General features: G+C 46.3%; 2 protein-coding genes across 4 annotated transcripts; one reads left to right on the plus strand and one right to left on the minus strand.

The window, feature by feature from the left end:
• Positions 1-1,327: 1,327 nt before the first annotated feature.
• On the plus strand, positions 1,328-5,637 carry EIF1AD (eukaryotic translation initiation factor 1A domain containing). 3 transcript variants are annotated; one of them, XM_032947941.2, is made up of 6 exons: positions 1,328-1,483; positions 3,277-3,450; positions 4,128-4,236; positions 4,666-4,774; positions 4,874-4,927; positions 5,099-5,637. In XM_032947941.2, the coding sequence occupies exons 2-6, from the start codon at positions 3,364-3,366 to the stop codon at positions 5,337-5,339; spliced, it is 600 nt and encodes a 199-aa protein (XP_032803832.1). In that variant the 5' UTR covers positions 1,328-1,483; positions 3,277-3,363; the 3' UTR covers positions 5,340-5,637. The 3 variants fall into 3 exon arrangements, with proteins under 3 accessions (XP_032803832.1, XP_032803833.1, XP_032803834.2); XM_032947942.2 differs by having other exon boundaries at positions 1,333-1,568; XM_032947943.2 differs by lacking the exon at positions 1,328-1,483 and adding an exon at positions 1,684-1,799.
• An 832-nt stretch (positions 5,638-6,469) lies between these two features.
• Positions 6,470-17,634, minus strand: LOC116939499 (uncharacterized). The gene is made up of 10 exons (XM_032947940.2): positions 17,303-17,634; positions 17,058-17,109; positions 14,995-15,909; positions 11,762-13,843; positions 11,045-11,119; positions 10,062-10,171; positions 9,299-9,366; positions 8,715-8,881; positions 7,956-8,108; positions 6,470-7,450 (listed from the first exon to the last, which is right to left on the minus strand). Exons 1-10 carry the CDS (start codon positions 17,384-17,386, stop codon positions 7,068-7,070), a joined length of 4,089 nt encoding a protein of 1,362 aa, XP_032803831.2. The 5' UTR covers positions 17,387-17,634; the 3' UTR covers positions 6,470-7,067.
• Positions 17,635-18,698: the final 1,064 nt, after the last annotated feature.

Raw genomic sequence — 18,698 nt, forward strand, 5'->3', positions numbered from 1 at the left:
ACCTTTACCGACGCACGGAGAAATGGTTAAGTTAATTTTTAAGTTAACATTTCCATCACAGACTTACAGTTATGATTCTGCGCGTGACTCGAGGTCTGCTGTGTTTTACTGTGTCAGTCTTCCATCGTGGCTCTCGACTTTAGCTCCAGGGAAAGTGCTCTCTTAAGCATATGTATACTCTCATCATATACGGCAGGGAGACAAAGGCGGCCGGGACATAGCTCACGGCGAACAGCGTTAACATTAACGCTGCATACGCGGTTCCTTTAACTGAAACTCCCTGTCCCACTCTCTCGCTGCTTGTCCCAGTCTCTGCCCCACACTCTCTGCCCCATCGCCGTGCTACTGCTAGCTTCAGCACAGACACCCGATGGGATGTCTCTCTCGCTTCAGGGCTGCGCCTTGAGCCGCTTCTCGGGTCTACACACGCCGTTCATCTCAAGGTCTCCTCTCCAGTCCTCATTAATTTCGTCTGGCTGCGGTGTGGGAGTGTTATCTATCGGTGCTCAGCCTTGTGAGCGCAGGTGGCTGTAATAATGAGTTGGCTCTGGTGTTTGGCGTGCCGAGGTCAGCTTCACACGGGAACCCGCTGGCGCCTCTCGCGCCTCCACTTCAGGCTGCTCTGACTTACACACACACACACGTGTCTTTTTTTTTCCCCCCTCCAACCTTAACTATTGTCGAGGCTAATGCGAACTTTCGGTGCCCCTAGGCTCCGCGCTTACGTCGCCCCGCAGCTTGCCGTGCTGCGCTCTGTCTGCGTCCTTATTTTAATTTCAAAACCAGGGCCCTCTCACGGCCTCCACGTGCGTCTTGTTTAGGTTAGCGCCACCCTGCACACACACATAGCCTGTGATAATCGCCTTGCCTTCGGGGGCTATCGCAGCTCCCTCACGCTACGGGAGGACAAGGCGTCTTTCTGGCTTGCGTGTCGTTTTATTTATTGATTATTCAGAGAAGAAAACGTATGTATGTGTAAGCGAATTTCTCGTTCATTTTAAAGGTGGAAAAATGGGCCGTATACAACACCCACCCCCCTCATTAATATTCATGAACAGGTGACGTCAATCCACATGGCGCACCCTCCCCCCTCATTAATAATCATGAGCAGGTGACGTCACGACACATGGGGGGGGGCGAGGCGCCTCCTCCCCCCTCGGCGTCAACTTCTAAACCCCTTACACGTGTCGGGAATGTCACGTGGGGTGTGGTGGGGGGGTTACTCATGTTCCGGGGCCTCCAAGCCCCCGTAGCGATTCGCATTGCGGGGCGCCTCGGTGAACGGCTCGCCTTCCCATTGGTCCGAGCCTCTCGCCGCTCGGGCCAATCGGCGCGCGCGTTGCTGGTCTCCGGCAGACAGTAGGAAAACGATGGCCGCTGTGCGCGCGGGGCCCGCGGCTTCCACTCCGGGCTCCCGCTCCACCCCGCTCCGTCTCCACCCCGCAGCGACGCTCACGGCGTGAACCCCAAGGGCGAGAGCCGCGTACGTAGCGACTCGGGACGGCGGCGAAGCCCCGGGGCAGGGGAAGCGGCGAGTGCGCGGGCTGACGGCAACGTGGAGAAGTGGGGTGTGTGGGGGGACTCCCGAGAAATCGATTCTCCGCTGTTAACGATTCAATCGATTCCCGTTGTTTCTCTGCCTGTGTATCTGTGTGCCTATGTGTGTGTGTCTCTGTGTATCTGTGTGTGTGTCTCTGTGTATCTCTCTGTGTGTCTGTGTTATCTCTCTGCTTATGTGTCTCCGTGTCTGTTTTGTCTCTCTCAAATGTAGCGATCTTTGTAAGAACGTAATAAACCAGGTGGGGTGTTGACTGTTATGTTAGCCGACTCTCTGTGTTGTATTGCATTATATTTCTAAGTTTTACTTGTTTTCATATTGTTGGTTCTTTCGGTAAAGTCACATGGAAGGGAAACAATAAAATAATAAAAATACAAAACAATACAATTCTCACGACGTTTCAACTGCAACACAAGCAATCATCATCAGGTGTGGTTTTCACACCTGATGATGATTGCTTGTGTTGCGATCGAAACGAAACGTATCCTATCATTGAATTTGTTTCTTTCTACGTGACTTTACCGAAAGAACCATAGGAGTGAATCCCTGCAGTCACGAAAGCTCCCAATCAAGTTTCATCAACTATCGTAACGTTACCAAGTAAGGGCCACAGCTGAAACGGAACGGCGGAGCCCGGAGCAGCGAGACCCGGGGCCACTCGGGGCGAGCCGACGGCGTCGTGGAGAGTGGAGAACTCCCGTGGGAATCGGATTCCCGTGTTTAAAACTACTCGACTATCTTTCTTAACGTTGCTTTGAAGCTTTCGTGGCTGCAGGAATCCATCCATATACTCTTTGGTTCTTTCGGTAAAGTCACGTGGGTATAAAATAAATCGCGACGTTTCGGGGCGTGACCTTACCGAAGAACCAAATAGTACTTTTCTAGATTTGAAGCTTTCGTGACTGCAAGGATCCATACTCTTTGGTTCTATTCGGTAAAGTCACGTAGGTAAAAAATAAAATAACAAAAAACACGACGTTTCGGCCACAACACAAGTGGCCTTCATCAGGTGAAGGGACCGTGCTGTCATGAGGACAGCGTTGGAGTGGACAGCACGGTCCCTTCACCTGATGAAGGCCACTTGTGTTGTGGCCGAAACGTGATTTTTGTTATTTTATACCTACGTGACTTTACCGAATAGAACCAAAGAGTAAGAACCAAATAGTATCTTCTTAACCTTAGCAAGTAAGGGCCACCGAGCTATTTAGCTCTCTTTCAGAAGCAAACAGCTATAATGAGTGGCGTTTTACCTAATTATAAAGCGGATTGGACTTTGATGATTGTTGGGCATTTTAACGATGCAGCCCCATGAGCAGGGGAATCAAATATTTCGCCTTTCTTGGAGCGATTGCGATCAAAACCCGCGCCTTCGCTGCGGCAAATATTAATTGGGTTTCGAGACTTGCAGGAGCTGCGGTTGGATCTTGTAAAGTACTGCCATGTTTATTTTGGAGAAAACCAGAGTATCTGGAAAGGTGTAAAAACAGTCAAATGTCCGAATAGATTGGGTCCGCCAAACCCACCTGTTGTATTTCCATCTGGAGAGTGGCGTTTGATAATTTTGCTATCTGCGTGATCCGTCAATCCTCGCATGCAAAGCGCCAATTCACAATCGTGCACCGTCACAGGTGGATTAGTACGTAAAGTACTGCGTGTACACTCATAAGCGTCTGCTCAGTAATAATCTGGGCGTGTGTCAATATCGTCGCCTCCCGTAGTTGTTGGCCGTTTGGGAAAATACGTTCCAAAGTGAGCAGTCCGCAAAAGGAGAAATCGCCAGTGTCCCGTGCCAACGCCGCCTCAGGATGTCGAAGGCGACAAAACGCAAGCACGTGGTGAAAGAGGTGCTGGAGGAATTCGCAGCGCCCACGCGGCAGCAGCAGATCGTCAAGGTATGCGTTTCGAACTTAGTTCGCACACCGTGCGTAGTAGCCGTGTCAATCGTAGCGCGAAGGGACAAACAAACTAAACGGACCCGTCCAGACAATTCCCTGTAATTTGTTTGCCAAGCTTAAGGTTTAAACTCGAGAGAGACGATGATGCAGTGGTATTATTTTGCAGTAGTGATCTGGGTGCCATGGGAAAAGCTTAGTTTACTGGATCGTTCGAGATTTTCGAAATGTATGGCTGTAACATGTTTTTAAATTCCCCATTGGCATGAAAAGCCGAGTAAAAGACATTGTTCAGGAAGGTCTTGCATTGAATATTTAACTTTGTGGGAGGACACCCATGCATAAAAGAGAGTAACACTCAGCGTGCCATACAGATGCAACAATGCATTGCTCCACACGCGGCTGGCTGGAAGACCAAGCCGACATCACTTGGTATTCACAGGCAGATTCTAATCCCAAAACTAAATCAGGCGTAACCCTTTTTAGATTCCAAGACTTTACAAATGTTCAGTTGTGTTCTAGATACAGTATTGAAATGCTTAAATTGACGGTTTTTTTGTTTGTATTATGCATAAACCCGTGAAGGTGATAATTTAATGTTTCACTCGGTACTGTGATATTTGACTAGCTTTTGTTTGAATACAGAGTTTAGCGAGCTGTTGATTTGTGTGCCTCAGGTGTTGGGCACACCTGGCAATAATCTGCACGAGGTTGAGACAGCTGTCGGAGAACACTTCCTCGTCACAATGCCCACCAAGTACCGCAAGAACATCTGGATTAAAAGAGGTGCGATATTGTGCAACTTCAATGCAGCTACACGTAAAATACGTTGAATAAGCTTGAGTTAATATTGTTTACGATGGAAAAGTGAAATCGATTTCCTGCTCAAAATGTGCGGAGGTGGTGTTCACCATCGCTGTGCCAGTGGTGGATATTTCATTGCTAGGGAAGGGGGGTGAGTATCCATCGAAATAAACAGGACTTCAATCTGAATTTGAACTCACAACCTTCCGCTTGCAAGACAGACGTTAACTCCACCGCAGAGCCACTAAGTCGGTTAAACTGAATAAAGGACTAAACAAAAATTAGGCTGTGAATCGATTTAATGATTGAATGCCTCTAATAGTTATATCCTGCTCATGAACAAGTTTGATTTTATATGCAATCTGCTGCTGTTGATTTACATGATTGTCGCATTTTCTAATGTGTCTACAGGAGATTTTGTGATGGTAGAGCCCATTGAAGAAGGAGACAAAGTCAAGGCAGAAATTGTGTCCATCTTGAACAGAGACCACATCAGATACCTCAAGAAGGAGGGCGTTTGGTAAGAACATGTGAATGTGCCATGTTGGTTGCTGTTACATATAGGACTCCCACTTGTCATTTGAATTTCAGTAATTGGGTTTGTTTCTCTCTTCTGTAGGCCTGTCAAGTTCAATGAGGATACAAGCGTAGAAGCTTCCAGCAGGACATTTCTGTAAGTACTTTTGTTTAGTTTAAGTTTTGTTCCTTAAAACCTCTATCCATTAATTTCACTTGATCTGTTCTGCATTGGCATGCTTGCCTATTTCCATGTTATAGTAAACCGATTTTTTTTTTGGCATGGCATGACATGACAAGAAGTTATCTTTTGTGCTTCCCTGTGTAGCGAGCCAAAACTGGACAGCGAAGAAACTACCTGTGCAGCGAATGATGAAGAGGTTTCTGATGAAGATGACAGTGGAGATGATGACCTGTTTGTAAACACAAATCATGTGAACTCCGAGTACACTGCTAGTACTGATGACGAGGATGACAGTGAGAATAGTGATGTTGACAATGATGTAAACATGTCAAATGCTGAGAAAAATTCCCAGCAGGCAGAGAGTGAAGAGGAGCCAGAACAATGATGCTATCAAGTGAGATTCTTCATGTAAGCTAAGTTTAGCTTGCAATGTGGAAGTTTTTTCCAACCTTAATTAAAAACAGCATTGTTTCACATTCTGTAAGCTTTATACTGTAGATGGTTCACATTCGGTAGGGCAGGCATCTTACCAAAGTGGAAATACCGTTAAAAGCTGCATAAAAGTTCATTAAAAGTTTGGCTTTGGGATTTTTGATTTATACCCCACAGCTGTTCAGTTAGTGATTTGAGTTTCATTTCCTTAAGGTTTGTGAACAATAATAAAACTTTACATTTATACCATATGCTTGTCTTCATTTCAAATTCAATTCATGTTTCTAGGGTGGGAAATATCCTTAGCATTTCTTGTTTTGGACCCTAATGGTGCATGTACATGGAGATGACCACCTCAAATGATCTTTAGACATTAATATTGTACAATTATAAACTTTATTTTCCAGCATTTATTTCCATGTACCATCGCAATTCTACTTTTTAAACAGTATGGACTGCTACACATTCACTCCTGTTAAAATACACGTGTGAGCCTATACAGCCCTAATTAAGCACCTTTGTTGAATGCTGGTGGAAGTTACCAAGGTTATTGAAGCAGTCACTGGATATCCATTTGCAGAGATTCCATGAAAACTTAACCAATTGTCCATAATTCTTTCCACTACCACTGACATGAGCAATTGTACCTTGAGTGAATACCCCATCCCTACTGTTTTTGGTACAGGATGCATCTCCAGGTTGAAAAAAATAACGTTTATGTAAATGAAGTTAATCCAGTCACCAATTGGTCTGCAGTTTCTTGGAGCTACTTTAAGATGCAGTGTGTACAGCTATTAAATAGCAAATGGATTTAACTTGTGATGAGCCATGTGGAAATTCAGGCTGAAGCAAACCAAAAAACAATGCACTATGGGAAACAATACACGTAGCACTTTGTGATATTATTGCCAATTACGAACCATGACCTGAGATGGAATTCAAATGTAAACTTTGTACTTGCATGTGTAAATGGTGTTAAAATGTTACCATTTTGCAGATTTCATTTCTGTAGAAATAATGTACTTTATCATATTTTTGTATAAAGTGCTCGCATTTATCATGATAGAAAAAAGTAAAACGAACCCATGTACTTTTCAATTTAATGCATAGTGTAACAAATGCAGGTTAATGTGCATCACTAAGCACACTACCCTGGCCAACGGAAAACAAATACCCACATGTACCAACTCCTTAACTGGGAAGCATATGGGGGGGGGGGAGGGGAGAATCATGAACCTTGAATTTAAAACAAACCATGTGACAATTTTAAATATGGCATGGAGTACATTAAGTCACGATGTGGTTACCATGACGACATTTGTAAATACTTGCATTTTCTTTACGGTTACGATTTTGTTAATTTCATGGTTTAAAACAAGGTGTTCATTGGCTGTGCGAGCCATCGCATGCACATTTAGCAAGCATAACTTTGCAAGCTAAACAAAATTCCTGAAATGTTACCTCAAATCAGCTGTTGCAATTAAAGCTCAAGGGCCACGGTTACATTAATGCAGTATAATTAAACATTTGCATCCCATTACTGCATCCTATAAGAATCGTATTACATTCAAAACAAAAAAAGCAACACTCAAAACAGGCACACAACGTTAGCTCATTTGATCTTAACGCGTCGGGAGATTTAAGACTCGGGAGTTGGCGAAGTGGACGGCTCTGCACAATCTTAAACGTCGGCCGATGCGGATGCACGCCACTGCCCTCCCGTGCTCGTACCACCGTTGAGTGTCGCGAGATTGTCCGAAACGCCGATGCTGGAAACGCTCACCATGGGAGGACCCACTAGGGGCTGAGAGACGAGTGTTGCGTTTGACAGGGTCGGTGCAGGAGGTGGATCCCAGTCTTCCCAGCGCCGGTGGAAGTAGATGGCGGGCGTGCTTGTGCAGCTGAAGCCGTTTGCCTCCAGGCGCAAGCGACGACGGCGCCTCCTCCCCCTCACGGCGACGCTACTCGCGGCCACCCCCACGAGCACCAGCAGCACGAGGATGCAGGCAGCAGAGCCCAGCGCCACGGCCAGCGGGGAAACCAGAGCCGCCACCTCTGGTGCCTCTGTGGGGGGCAGGGGCCGTCGTGGTGGCAGCACCCGTGGCCTTGACTTTAATTACAGACGCGTCGGTAACAACACGTGGTTTGTATTTGTTTTTAAATGGTGCCTTTTGAAATGACAACCCAGTGAGATTCATCTAGAAGGAAATGGAAGTGGGCTTTGCTAACAATGTTGGCTTTGCAGTCTCACTCCACGGGAGGCAAAGTGCTTGGTTCACCGATGATGGAAACCATATTTAAGTGTTGAGAATGACATTTAAAGCATATTTAGAACCCAAGGATGACTTTAGGTTCTCAATTGTATGGTTGAAATGTTATCTAGTTAAACGTATAGACTCAACTTAGTGTCCTAGAAAACTTAAATTCTGCATACACAAATCGAATGAACATCAGTTCTGATAATGGATACATTATTGTTAGGAATAGGTTATTTATATTTAAACACTGAAATGGGTCCTATGATGTGCAAGTATAACAGTTGTTTGTGCACCAGCATAAGGGAACTTGCCTTGAGCGAGAACGCTTTGGCACTGGGTTCCTTTCCACACGGGATCGAGGTTGATGTAGTTTTCATTACAGAAGCAGACGTAGGAGCCCACCATGTTGTGGCAGAATGCGTTTGCGTCACACATGTCCTCTCCCACGTCACACTCGTCCACATCTGAAATTGATGACGGACAAGTTGGATACAAGCTTGCTCACGCGAGCACACCGAGCCAACAAGGGTTCATCCGTGCGCTCCCGAAGACGAGGAGCGCCGATGCATTAGCGAGCGTGCTCACACCCACGCTCAAGCTTGCACATGGGAACTCTGGGAACTGTACAAAAAAGGCAAAACCAACCGCTTTTAATAATCTGAAAGGGGAGAAGATTTAATAAAGTGTCAATCCAATGCGAATAAGCATCAGCCACTCAAATCATTATTGGATGTAGGGCTGTTCAAGCCATCACCATCTCTCATGGTACTGTGGGTGCAACAATCTCATGCAGTAAATAGCCTCACTCTACGTCCACAGTAGTCAACCCTCAATACATCACGGCCGAGTTATAAAGTGCTCTTCATGCAGACCTTTCGCAATAAATAAAACCATTTATCAATCCAGATTTTAAAAAAACCCAAATAAATGGGTTCATTCAATAATTTGCCTGCATCTTGCACAAAATCTAACAGCAAAAATATTTACTCTTGCACAATATTGCGTGCATGTTTTTGCTTGGCAGTGCATGGCCACTGTAGCTTGTGTGGCATGTGAGCGGTGGGCAGTACCGGTCACATCGATGGAGAGGAGCTGGAGCCTCAGGGCCCCGTCCACGGACTCCACGTGCTGGCCGGGCAGATTGCGCAACGAGCGCTGCAGCTGGCGTGCGCTGGCGCGGGGCAGGTGCCGGAAAAAGGCGTGGAGCTTTGCTTGCACCTGCAGGCCCTGCGCCACCCTGCACGCGGGAAATTCACAGCGACGACAATCGCATCTTCACAGCTGGAGAGCTAGGCGAGATGGCTCAACTACACAAAAGCTATTTCATCAGAACATGTCAACAAAATGTAGATAAGGGATAATAGTGGGCATCACATTTAACCCTTGCTAGACCAGGGTGGAGCAGAAGTAGAGTCGTTAGTGCTATAAACCCAGCAACCCGAATTGTTTTCCGGGCCATGGGAAATATATCAGTGGCTAATGATATCTGAAGCAGTTCTGGCTTCAAATCTAGAACAGTTCTGGGTAGTCTTTATAAACCAGCATGCGCCAGTGTGGGTAAATATTCAACCACCCATCCACCCGCTATGATCGACACAGCATAGGAAAGTCTTCATCTAGCAGTGGAGTGAAAAAGCTGTATAGAAACCATTACCAGCCTGCTTGTCTTGGCAGAACACTCAGGAAATTACTTGCATAATAATTGCTCGCGTTTTTCTCCATCTGCAATGGGGGGAGCACAAGATAATTTAACAAAACGCACGGTCCAACATCGACCAAATTAAGAGCAGCAGTCTATGACTTGGGCGATACGCGTTAGTTTTGGTCATTTCGTGTTGGCAAAGTAAATTCCGCAGTACAGAGAACCTTTCCCCTCGTAGATTTAGCGCCAAATTTTACCGAGGAAGAGTTCGCCGTTTTGCACCCGTGGCTCAACCACCCCATTTACCACGAGATTCCTGCATGCATCGCAACTGTACTGCTCACGTTGGTGCTGCCACCATAGAAAAGACAACGCGGTGCCGTCTCCTAAGCATCCAATCGTGGGTCCTAGGTCACGTGGCTCCCAGCCTTCGGTGAGGCAGCTGTGTTCAGCCGCAACGATATCTGCATTAATCGTTTTCATTCTATACATTTGCCATACAGGTTTACATTTAAAACTAGAAAATAATAATATTTTGCATTCAAAATACTTCATGTTCAGTATTCGGGTTGAACCAAATCCTAGTTTTTCCTATTTGCTTTTGTCTTTGCGGATCGCGGATCTGCCAATTGAAGCTACTTTCAAGAACGTAACCCCCGCAATGGGCAAGGGTTTGCTGTAGCCAATTTAAAAAGTGATTCGACACTGCAGGACATCCATGCGAAGTAAAGAGACAAGAGATCTTCATAGGGTTCAGCAGCTACAATATCCTCACCAGCTGGGAGAGGTGTGAAGAGAGGAGCCTCACAATGCGGCCAAAAACAAGCCCTTCCCTTGCCTTCTTTTGAAGCATGGAATCCACGGACATCTCAAACCAGGTGTACTCTGAAGTACAAAGACAAAGATCCCCCGTATAGCCTTAGCAAACTGTTGAGGAAATTGCTGTTAGCAAACATCTATGAAGGCCGGCACGGCACACGAGAGGGGGTGGGTGGCCAGCACCACACCCAGCCGCCATTGTCTCCCCAGTGGCAATGTTTACATACCACACTAGGTACTGATTTAAGGCCGAGTCAACCTAGGAGAGGTCCAGGACCGGCACAGATAATCAACACCTGGTGTTGGCTGTAAGCAGGAATCGAACTCTGGTTGCTGGGTTGATAGCGCAGCATGCTAACCGCTACACTACATCCACACAGCCATTCACCACACCATGGAGCACCACACGCTCCTGTGCAACCATCATGATCCAATTTCACCAAGTTGACAAGGTGCCCATCGCTCCCTCTGGGATCTTACTGTGTCAGTGAGACTCATAATTTAAGGCAAGGATACAAATGTGAAACAAGCCACACAGTTACATGCTGGTCGGCATAGGCAGTGGGTGAGGAGGGCTAATAAAATGCAGTCCTCTCTCAAATCGATTGACTGGCTTACATTCAAACAATCTATATGGGAAAATCTCTTGAAGCCAGACCGATGAGCAAGTTCAAAAGGTCACAAGCAGAGGCTGCAACTCCTTGGCCTTGGGCGCGTCACACTATCACATGCTTTGGTAGTGGTAACCTTGGCACTCTTGTTTTTGGACACGAATTCTGTACAGATAATTACAAGTTAAAACATTTCATTAAAAAAAATAGATTTTACCCCCCCCAATTTTCCCCCCCCCCAACCCCCAGAATAATATATATTTTATACACGCCCTCTATACTGATTGGCATGTATAAGGTGGCTAACCCAAGCTTTGTCTCAACTCACCTCGCGGTCTGAAAGGCCCTGTGCCGATGTCCAGTGACTGGGGTTTGTCCTCATTTTTTGCAGTGGGAAATGGCCCTAAAGCAAATAATTGCATACAAAAAGACACCACCACTCAGTATATTTACATATGAATTCAAGTCTTTTAACAGCAACAAAAACATAAAAATCACTTCATACAATGTTTCTCACGAAGAGAAGAAACTAGTTTGAAGGTGAGACAATTCTGATGTGACATAAGTAGCCCCCCCAATCATGCAAAACCAGGTGGAATTTGCAGGAACGTGTTTTCTTGATGTTATTCAACATGAGACAATGGCACGAAAGAATAGCAATCCATATTATTATACATTTAGTACCCACAGAAAATGATTCAACAACTATTTATAACTACCCCCCCCATAACCAAATATATTGGAAGGCTTTCATCCAGTAGGGGTGAAAACGGGGAATTCATGATAAAATTATGATAGTTAAGAACAGCAAGCCCATCAAGATTGACTTCCTAAACTGGTCACTTTGACCTGCACATACAGTATGTTGAATGCATCCTATACATCGGTGTTCTTCATCACACAAATGTGAAAACATCCCATCGTGCTGTGAAACCCAACGGTTTAATATGCGTGGTGGCCCTCATACGGATGTCTTTCCGGCGAAAGTGGCTGCTCCTATGAAAATTAGTTAAGAACACTGCTGTAAATAAACTCAAAAACTCACCATCGGATGAACTCGTCCCGTTTGCAGTAACAGTGCTTGAAGAAATTCCCACGCTTTCTGTTGGCATAAAGTCTCTAATGACCGGCTTTGGTGACGAAACATCAGATTTGTCGGCAGGGAACAATTGGGCGCTGTACATCAGTGGGGAGCGAGAGGCAGCCTCGGGTAGGATGCTCAAGCGGTTTGAAGCAACCGATGCATCCGAAATTGTTCTCTCTGCTGTGGCAGATGTGGTCACTGTAGTGGAATGGATTCGAGATTGCGTGGTGGCAACTATGCGAGCCTGCGCAGTCACGGAAGGTTTTGTTGATACGTTAAACGTTCCTGCGAGGGGAAAACTGTACCACCTTGTACGTGATGCCTGCAAATACCTACCTTTATGTATACGTGTGACATGCGTGCTAAAAATGGATTTCTTTTTAATAGCGTTGTGCGAGAGTTCACGTAGAGAAGCCTCGACAGGAAACGCAAGTAACGGCTGAGATTTTATCAAAGATGCCACTGCAGAAGCCCTTGTCATTTGTTTGCCCGAAGCCACGCGTCGTTTTGTCCCCTTGACCAGTTCACTCATTTTCCCAAGTAATGAAGTGCGTGTCGATGACTGTGAAAGATTGTCAAACACCTGTGCAGTTCCTCTAGACTCACTCCGAATAGCTGTGCGAGAAGGTGGATATCCGTCCACGCTCACCCCGTGGTAATCTGTTGGGAGAATCTGGGTACTACTGCCTGACAGAGCCGGTGTTGAAACTTTGTTCAACTGCAGAAAATGTTGGGACATCACTTTAGATTGGACAAACGAAGGCTCTATCTCAAACGCAGGTCCCAAATAACCATTGGTATTGGAAGTTACATCATCCTCAAGGCCCTTGTCAGAAAACGCATTTGGAAAATTATGTACACGTCTCTCTGATTTTTCAGAATTTGTAACCATTGTTACTGAAGTGGGTGAAATTAAATGTATTTGTAAGACTGACGCAAGTGTGTTTTTTGTTAAAAATGATGGGGTTTGTTGAATAACATTGGGAGGCCTCAGTAATTTGTTTTCGAGCATTGGTTTTAAAAAGCCTGGTGTGTGAGCATTTGCAGCTGCCACTGGTGTTTCATTAACAGCTTCTGCAGCCCTCAAATTAACACCCGATGATTTAGGTGACGGGAATTCAACATGATTATGTGTTTGGTGGAATTTTACACTCGGATCTCTGACAGTCACAGACATAGACAAACGAGTTTGATTTTTGAAAACTGGCAATGCAGTAATGTGCTTGGGTACTTCTACATCGGATATATACGGAACATTTTTCTCAAGTAAAATAGCAGAGGTGACGTCATCAACTTTGGAGCCCAGCGGAACTAAACGTTGCTCAAACTCAATTTCCAAAGCCGTTTTGTAACGCGTCTCATTTGCCAGCTCGAATGGAGAATAACGAACACCATGATATGGAATGTCTTGTTGGATGCCTTCTTCAGTGCCACGGTCTTCATTAACTTCCAAATCCCATTCATTTGTTAGGGAATTAATGTCAAGGGGAGTCTGATTAACAAAGTCTTCCATTTCAGAAATTAGTAACACCATCCTGTCACTGTCTGCATCGGAAGCAGGTTGTTGAATTACGTTTATCAATGTTGAGTTATCACCAGACTCCCCGCAGTTCAGCCTGCTCAAGTCCAGTGTGTCCCACTCGTCTAAAACAAAGTACTCTCCCCAGAAGCGACGTGGAGCAGCAGACTTGAGCGCCTGGCGGTCGCCACTCACGAGCAGTACGCTTAGCCCAGAGCCCTTGGGGGTGTAGTAGTACGTGTCGTGGCCCCAGCATGACAGCACCATGGCCATGATGTTTCGTCGAGGAGACTCCTCAAAGATCAGCCGGTCGCTGTGCAGGCAACACTCGTCTCCTCCAGTGAAGCCGCAGATTTTCAGCACGATGCTCTGAGTCTCCCTGACCTGGAGGTTCCAGCTGCACCACACCAGCTCTGGGTAGCTGTCTGGGAAGTTGGGCGAATAGAAACGCCCGGACTTGCCTTGCAACTCAAACTGACAGCTCTCGAGGGGATAAGCCATCCGAGGAACCGCATACTGGGGTGCTGCAAAACAGTGGATAACTTGTCGGTTACCAATCACCCCGAACATGTGACAAACTTTATACCATCAAATTAATTGTAATATAGGCGAGGCCTATGATCATATTTTAAGATCTCCAATGAATGCAATACAGCCCTTTATGTGATTTTACCTGGTTATAAAATAAAAGGTTATGAATGTAATTGTATATTGATATGGATTGGCATAGGTTACACAAATTAAACTTACACACAGTCACTCAAAGCTGGCGAGTAATTCACAGCTTAAAAGATATATCGGTTTCAAACTCCAGCACGGACAGGGCGAGACACTTTCTCAGCATTTACTACCTGGGCCATTGCAGAAATTGGTACCACTTGAAGAAGCAAAATATGGCAAACAAAATTTTATTTATTTATTTTACCAGGTAATACTCACCGAGCTATATAGATCTTTTCAGAAGCGACCTGGCCACAACATCATAGATAGCTCAACGAAGTGGCTCATCCTATTGTAAATTTACAGCAGAAAAATCCTACGTGACCCCAGGGAAAACATGCAAACTCCAAATATACAGGTGTCAAGGTCGGGATCGAAGCCACGATATCCTGTATACCAGGCGAGGTAGTTAACATCTCACCACCATCTCGAGTAAGAAAAAAATATGATAACCCACTCATTTCAAATGGTTCTCACAATTCAATGTTATTGACCACAGATAAATTGGAACTTCTTCTTTGGTTCTTTCGGTAAAGTCACGTAGAATGAGAATAAAATAATAAATTGATAAAATAACACAATAAAATTCTCACGACGTTTCGGCCACAAAACAAGCGGCCTTCATCAGGTGAAAGGACGAGACTGTCTGGAGGACAGTCTCGTCCCTTCACCTGATTAAGGCCACTTGTGTTGTGGCCTGGAGGACAGTCTCGTCCCTTCACCTGATGAAGGCCGCTTGTGTTGTGGCCGAAACGTCGTGAGAATTTTATTGTGTTATTTTATCTTATCAATTGATTATTTTATTCTCATTCTACGTGACTTTACCAAAAGAACCAAAGAAGATGAATCCTTGCAGTCACGAAAGCTTTAAATCGAAATTGGAACTTCTCAAGTTCTGCCACCGCAGATCGTACCGACAAGGAAAAAATCTGCTCTGGGATGACAAACTAATTACCGCAATGCCGGCGAGGCTGCGACGTAGCCTCCCTGACTGCGCGACCGTCAGGAGGAGGATGAGGTCGGTGTCCCTTCTGCCTCGAGTAGCTCAGACGCAGGGACCGCGTGCGCAGCCGCAGGCGCAGGGGTGAGGGCAGCCAGTGCTGCAGGTACGAGTGCACGAGCTCGCCCAGGAGGTGCCGCCCGTCCTCGTCATCATCCGCCACCAGGCGGAACACGGGGTATCCTCCGCCCAGGTGCACGATGCGCTCTGCCAGCGACGGAGCAGGCCCCATAGCCGACCGCTCGCCGATCACAGCCTGGTTTCCATCCACTGGAATGCCGTGAGGAGGCATCGGCGGAAACTTGCCGCTGGCTCCATTATCGCAGCCAGCCTCCAGCCACTCCTGGATGTAGTGGTCACCGGCGGCGGCATCAGCCCTGGCGCTAGGCACGGCGAGGTAGCGCACCTTCGCGTAGCTGTGCAGCGCGTGGAAGCTGTGCACCGGGGGAATCGATTCGGGGACGAATGCCACGTGGAGGCGGTTGGTGGGCATCGCGAAGAGCGCACTGGAGCAGCGGTGGGCACACAGCTCCAAGGCCACACGTCCGCCCAGCTCTCCCCACCGCCCACCAGGGCCAGCCGTCCTCCCGAGCCTGTCGCCAGCCTCGCCGGATTCATCCGTGCCGGCCATCGGGGTGAGCACCACGAAGGAGTTGTGCTCGGCCGTGCAGCTGCCGTCGCTCGGGCAGCCCAGGCACACGTGGACGAGCAGGCAGTAGTCGGTCGGCACGGTGAGAGTGCACTCTGACCACAGTCCGGCACTGGCCTCGCTGCTCCTGGCGTAGAGCAGGCAGAAGGGCTCTAGCACTCCCTCAAAACCGTCGACCTTGCGCTGGCAAGGAGTCTGTGGCATCGCCAGAGGATCCAGCCCTGCAAGGTGGAAGGAAGGGGGGTGGGTGGGGGGACTCATATCAGCATCTTTGGTCCAGCCATCGCTTACAAAAGTTAGTCATGCACAATCGATAATCTCGTGCTTTTTTCAACCAAGGGAATGTTTGTCACGGGAATTTATATTGATATTGACGGTCAAGTCGTGAGAAAAATAAGTATTGGCAAAGTCACGATACGACTCCATGGTGCTTTGTTCAAATTCACAATTTCCCTGACCAGCGTGAGCTCCGAGCCACCGTCATAGCTTTTGACACGAGCCTATTATATATTAAAATAAGCACTGCAGATCCTCTTTGTGTTCAGCGATGTGTGCACGAGTGTGAATATATTATTTTCTTCCCACATTTCCGCTACGGGAAAGAGAAGGGGAAACACCTGGCCATGTGCCAATGTCTAAACTCAAAGGGGGCCACCAACCAACCACACATTTTTTTGAACGGTCCTTAAAATGTAGCATTCACAACGGGTTCTCACAAGCGAGACGTTGTTCAAAGTCTGCCTCCTATATGCAAGTGCACTCGTTTTAAAACGTATTATATTACGTCCGATATACACTGCACTGCATTTATGGCCATACTAGACACGGTGGTAAGTTTTCAAACTTGTAAAACGACGTCCCTACATGAACAGAAGACCCAACGCTGATGACACAGTACTGTACTACTCTACCTTGAATTGAACACGAGTCAGACTTGAGCACAATTCGACACACCAAACAATCTAACCTTTTATTTCAGCTCACCAAACCAATTCACTACCCCGTATTACAGAAACAAACGGCCTTTTCACGATGGAAGCGATGTGGTGGTGGAAGTTTTAAATTAATCGTCGTCCACGATCCAATCCACTGCTAGATGAAGGCCTTCCGAGCAGTCGTCATCGCACACAAGTTTGCAGATATAACGATCCGCATAGCACCTGCTGCACACATTCGGATTCGATCGCTCCATCTCCCGAGGGTTACGTGCTCCGAGCGGACGGGTATTGCTAAGGGAGCTTCAATGAAAACCACCGCCGAATTCCAAAAGATGATCTTCGTTCGTCAACAAGAGAGCCACCATCCCGGCCCAACGTTGTGCACAACACATGACATTGAAGGATAAAGCAAGCAAACTTGGCCAACTGACCGTTCCTCTGAAGAGCCTGGCGAAGTCGGATTTCGCTGGCCGCATAATCAAACTGCAGGACAATAAAACAATTAACACCACGTCTCACCTTTGATTACAGATCCTAAACAAAGTGTATTTAAAATCTTTTTTTTAAACCACTAACGGACGTGTATTATATTAATGTCCACAGTGAGAATTGATATCAATGCAGCACGTTGTGGTAGTTGAGCCGAAAGCACAAATTGTGTGTTAAAGTTACTCACTGGGGGCTGGGCTGTGGGGACTTCAGTGCAGAAGCTCAGGGCCAGTCTCGGCAGGCCAAGCAGCAGTAGCAGGAGCTTCAACATCTCTCCTAACCTCCTCTCTCGACTTACAAACCTCTCCCACCTCCTCACAACCCTCTCCTACCTCCTCACGATCTCTCCCACTGCGTCTGCGACACCACGGTACAATTCTCGTGAACTCTTCACGACGTAAAGTAAAGGTGGACTCCTCTACACACTGATCAATAAACCCGCCCATCAGCAGGTGATGGGCACCCAATTCCCACTGGTGATTGCATTTCAATTAAAAACACACATTATCAGGGGGTGGCCAGAGAGAAAACAGATCCAAATACAATCTCCACCCACTCCCACCTGAAGTCCATTAAGTAATTGTCATCGGTGGAACTAAATGCTACAGTAATGCAGTCATGTAATTGGCTTTCACATTGAACATATACAATCCGGACATTCAAAGAGCTTCATCTTGAGCGTATCGTCACGGCCAATTGCTGCTACAACTCTATCTATAGACACCAAAGGAAATTAACAGCATTTCATATTTTATTTTCAAAATAGGTACTAACCGCATTATCAATCTGAATGCGCTTGAAAATCACAAATTCCACAACGTTGCCATTTAAAATGGCAGTCACCAATGCACATTAATATTGTCCAATTAAGAAAGTTTTTGTTTAATATTTTGTCCAGATACAAAAAAAACACGGTAGTTCGCTGGTATTAACTAGAAAGCCTTCCATAACTCACCTACGATAAAAAAGCTTCTGAGACTTTGTAACATTTCAGTTTCCTTTCATGTTCAAATAAAGCAACCTTTCATGTTCCTTTGATGGTTGTAGCATTTCATGTGTGCGTATAAAACTCCCATTTATGTTTTCGTCAATAAATGGTCTTACAAAAAAATTGGCGACTTTAATAGGCGAACCCTTCACCTTCCCTTATTATAAGATATTTTCCCTATAAAAGCCAAGAGTGTTGATGCCGAATACTTTGAGTGTTTCGTCGTTTTTGCACCGCTGTCTACGCAACAAAATCAGCATCGCCAATAAGTGAAATTGCAAATGTGTGGCTGCAGATGGCGCAGTGAACGTAAAAATTAAATTAAGTTCTCAACAGAACAGACAACACACGCCAAGGACGGGAGAGCGTTTGCGTGATCGGTTAAAGGTGCAGCCCTCGCAATTTCTCGCTCACCCCGCTGCTTGACGGAAGGATCTCCACTAGAGGGACCTCCAGAGAGCCCTGTGGTAGTAGCGATGAAATATTGACATGGAAGCAACTGACTTATGCTGAGAGTCACTTGAAGTAATTCAGTGCCACTGTTCGATGGGAACTGTGATGTCGAGAAGGCCCTCTAGAGGGCATTGACCCTACT

This window comes from Petromyzon marinus, chromosome 6, assembly GCF_048934315.1.
Source record: "Petromyzon marinus isolate PM22_M1 ecotype Great Lakes invasive population chromosome 6, UKy_Petmar_22M1.pri1.0, whole genome shotgun sequence".
In the NCBI taxonomy this organism is placed as follows: domain Eukaryota; kingdom Metazoa; phylum Chordata; class Hyperoartia; order Petromyzontiformes; family Petromyzontidae; genus Petromyzon; species Petromyzon marinus.